At 45.5% G+C, this 3,171-nt stretch overlaps 1 protein-coding gene across 1 annotated transcript; it reads right to left on the reverse strand.

Annotated features, from left to right (window-relative positions):
* Positions 1–710: 710 nt before the first annotated feature.
* On the reverse strand, positions 711–1,124 carry LOC110007530 (uncharacterized). The gene has a single exon (XM_020668979.2). It carries the CDS (start codon positions 1,122–1,124, stop codon positions 711–713), a length of 414 nt encoding a protein of 137 aa, XP_020524638.2.
* Between the last annotated feature and the right edge of the window lie 2,047 nt (positions 1,125–3,171).

Raw genomic sequence — 3,171 nt, forward strand, 5'->3', positions numbered from 1 at the left:
CCGCTTCAGCCTACTTGGAAAAGTAATCTATCACTGCTAGGATGAAGACATGACCCAAGGTAGAAGTAGGATCGATGGGTCCTACAATGTCCATACCCCACTAGGAAAAGAGCAATGATTTCACCGTAGGATGGAGAGGCTCTGGGGGTTGATGAATGAGGCTTGAGTGCATTTAGCACACCTGGCATCTTTTAGCATAGTTTTGGGCATCTGCCACCATTGAAGGCTAATAATAGCCAAGTCTACGTATACGCTCATAGAGCTTAGGGCCAGATTGGTGCAGCCTGTAGATACCTGAATGCACTTCTTCCAATACTTTATTTGCCACTTGTGTATCGACACATCTAAGGGGAATTCCATCAAATGTTCGACGAAAGAGAACATCCCCATCAAGAAGGGTGTACTTGGTAGACATTCGTCATATACCGTTGTGCTCTGCCCGTTCCTTAGGTAGCCTTTCGTGCTTTATGAAGTTCATGATAGATTCCCTCCAGTATTCCACTTGTTCAACCTTCGCACATATCGGATCAAAGAATCCAGTTCATGTTCCTCAGATTTGGGTTCTTTACCTCAAGACATTTCTTGCTCTACCTTAATAACATCCTTGGCTGCAAGGAGTGCTCCGAATGGATAAGGTGGGGATTCAGGGAAGACATCTCTCTCATCATCTGCATCAACTTCGGTTCTCAATTCGACATGTCTCCATTCTGTTACCCAGACAAGCATGGGCCCTGATGAAGACAGTTGAATGGTAGCACTCCAAGCTTTGAGAGTGCATCGGCCTGTGAGTTTAGCCTACTAGGGATATGACTTAGAGAGAAATCGTCGAACTGGGCCATATAAGATTTGGTCGTGTCATTATCAGGCTTGAGAGTATCCTTCCTTACATCGTAAATTCCCTTAAGTTGCCAGATGACGAGCTCAAAGTCGTCGAAGTTGTTCAGCTGCTCTAGGTCTAGCTCTTGGGTGATCTCCAATCCGATTATGAGGGCTTGATATTCAAGTTCATTACGAGAAAATGCCTCTGTGAGTGAGAAGGATAGAGGAATCATTCCACCATCAGGAAATAGGAACACGACTCTGGAAGCCCCTCTATCGGACTGGAATGCTCCGTCAAAGTACATTTCTCACGGCCAAGTTAGCATCATACAGAAGACTTCTTCATCTGGGAGGTCACTTGATAGGGGAGATCTTGAAGGGACCAGGTGAGCCACGTGAAAGTCTACTAAGGTTTGACCTTTGACAGCCCTCTGTGGTACATACATGATGTCGAACTCTATCAGTAATAATGCCCACTAGGTCAAGCGTCCTGACCGGCATGGTCAGGTTATGAGAAACTTGACTAGGTCCATCTTTGAGATTAGCTTGACCTCATGACCAAGCAAGTAATGACGGAACTTTTGTGCTAAAAAGATCAATTCTATGCACACCATTTCAATGGGAGGGTAATTTTTCTTAGCCCCTTGCATCCTGCGGCTGAGATAATAGAGTGTTGCTTCTTTCCCCCCATCATTGTTCTGTGTTAGGAGTGCCTCTAGTGACTCATCAAGCGCGCTCACGTATAAGATAAGAGGCCTTCCTAACACTGGCGTGGATAGTACCGGAGGATTCAACAAGTACTGCTTGATATCATCGATTGCCGCTTGGAATGCCTCATCCCATATGAAGGGAGTGTCTTTCTTTAGCAGGTGTGAAAAGGGTCGGCATTGTCCAGAGAGGTTCGAGATGAACCTTCGAATGTAGGCTAGCTTCCTTGGAGAGACCAAAGCTCACGTAGGGTTGTAGGCGATGGCTTGTCCTAGATCACCTTTATTTTGACTGGTTCAATCTCCAACCCACGATACCTCACGATGAACCCTAAGATATTTCCTAAGCGTACGCCAAAACTGCATGTTAAGGGGTTCATCTTGAGTTGGTGACACCAAAGCCTCTCAAATACCTTTTTAAGGTCCTTCATGTGAGTGTCTTTTGCTTCATACTTCACCACTAAGTCATCCACATAGCACTCGACCTCCTTGTGCATCATGTCCCTGAAGATGGTCATCATGGCTCGCTAGTACATGGCACCGGCATTCTTAACCTGAAAGGCATCACAGTGTAGCAAAATACACCCTTTGGGGTCAATAATGCAGTGGCCTCTTCATCCTCTAATGCCATCATGATCTCATGATAACCATAATATCCATCCATGAAGGAGAAGATCTGACAATGAGCCATTGAATCAACAAGCATCTCAATGAATGGCAGGGGAAAGTCGTCCTTTGGCCATTTTTCTTCTTGACTGGGACAACATTTGCCATCCATCTGGGGTATTTGACTTCACGTATGAATCCAGCATGCCTGAGCTTGTTCACCTCAGCATAGATCTGCATCTCGAGGTCGGGTCTAAACCTTCTTGATTTCTGATTCGTGGGTTTGATGGACGGGTCAATGCTGAGACGATGGATAATGATTTGAGGGTCTAGTCCGAGCATCTCATGATAATGCCAAGTAAAGATGAAATATAACTTTCTCATGATAATGTCAAGGAAATATAACTTTATTTCTCTTCTAGGGATATTTTTATCGAGATGAAAGTTGACCATGAGTCGACCTCATCCCCTAAGTTTATCTCTTCGAGCTCGTCAGTGGTGGCCTGAACCCCTTATTCCCACTCCTCCAGAGCTTCTTGCAACTCTTCGCCAAGGGATTCAGGATTCTTCTTATAAATATCGAGTGCAGATACCCATGACCCTGACATTTCAGCTTCTAGAAGGGTCCCAGTATGGGAAACCATTTTCGGTCCTTAGCTGGATTAGATAATGAAAGGATCATGAAGTCCATGGCATCGTGACTGGGGTCACTCAGTATTTGCCCCGAGCTGGATGGCGCTTCATGAACTTGAATCATGTGACAGGCCTCATCGTAATAGGAGCTCGAAGATGGCTTGGACTTGGCTTGGGCTGTCAGGGCGTCAGCGACTAACAAGAATCTAGCCGCCTGGGCCAGCATCTTTCTTAGATGCTTCTGTTGCAATCTGCTAATGTTGGTGCCTTTGAGTTCTCTGATTAGATTGTCGAAGTCTAGGCACTACCGAACTACACCTGTGAAAGAAATAGAAGAGGAGGGAGGAGAAGAAGAAAACTGGAGTTAAATGTCCTAGGCAGCTTGTTATGTCGTCGCCAGAATTGG

This window comes from Amborella trichopoda, chromosome 1 (assembly GCF_054954075.1).
Source record: "Amborella trichopoda isolate Santa Cruz 75 chromosome 1, AtrichopodaSantaCruz75HAP2 v2.0, whole genome shotgun sequence".
Lineage (NCBI taxonomy): Eukaryota > Viridiplantae > Streptophyta > Magnoliopsida > Amborellales > Amborellaceae > Amborella > Amborella trichopoda.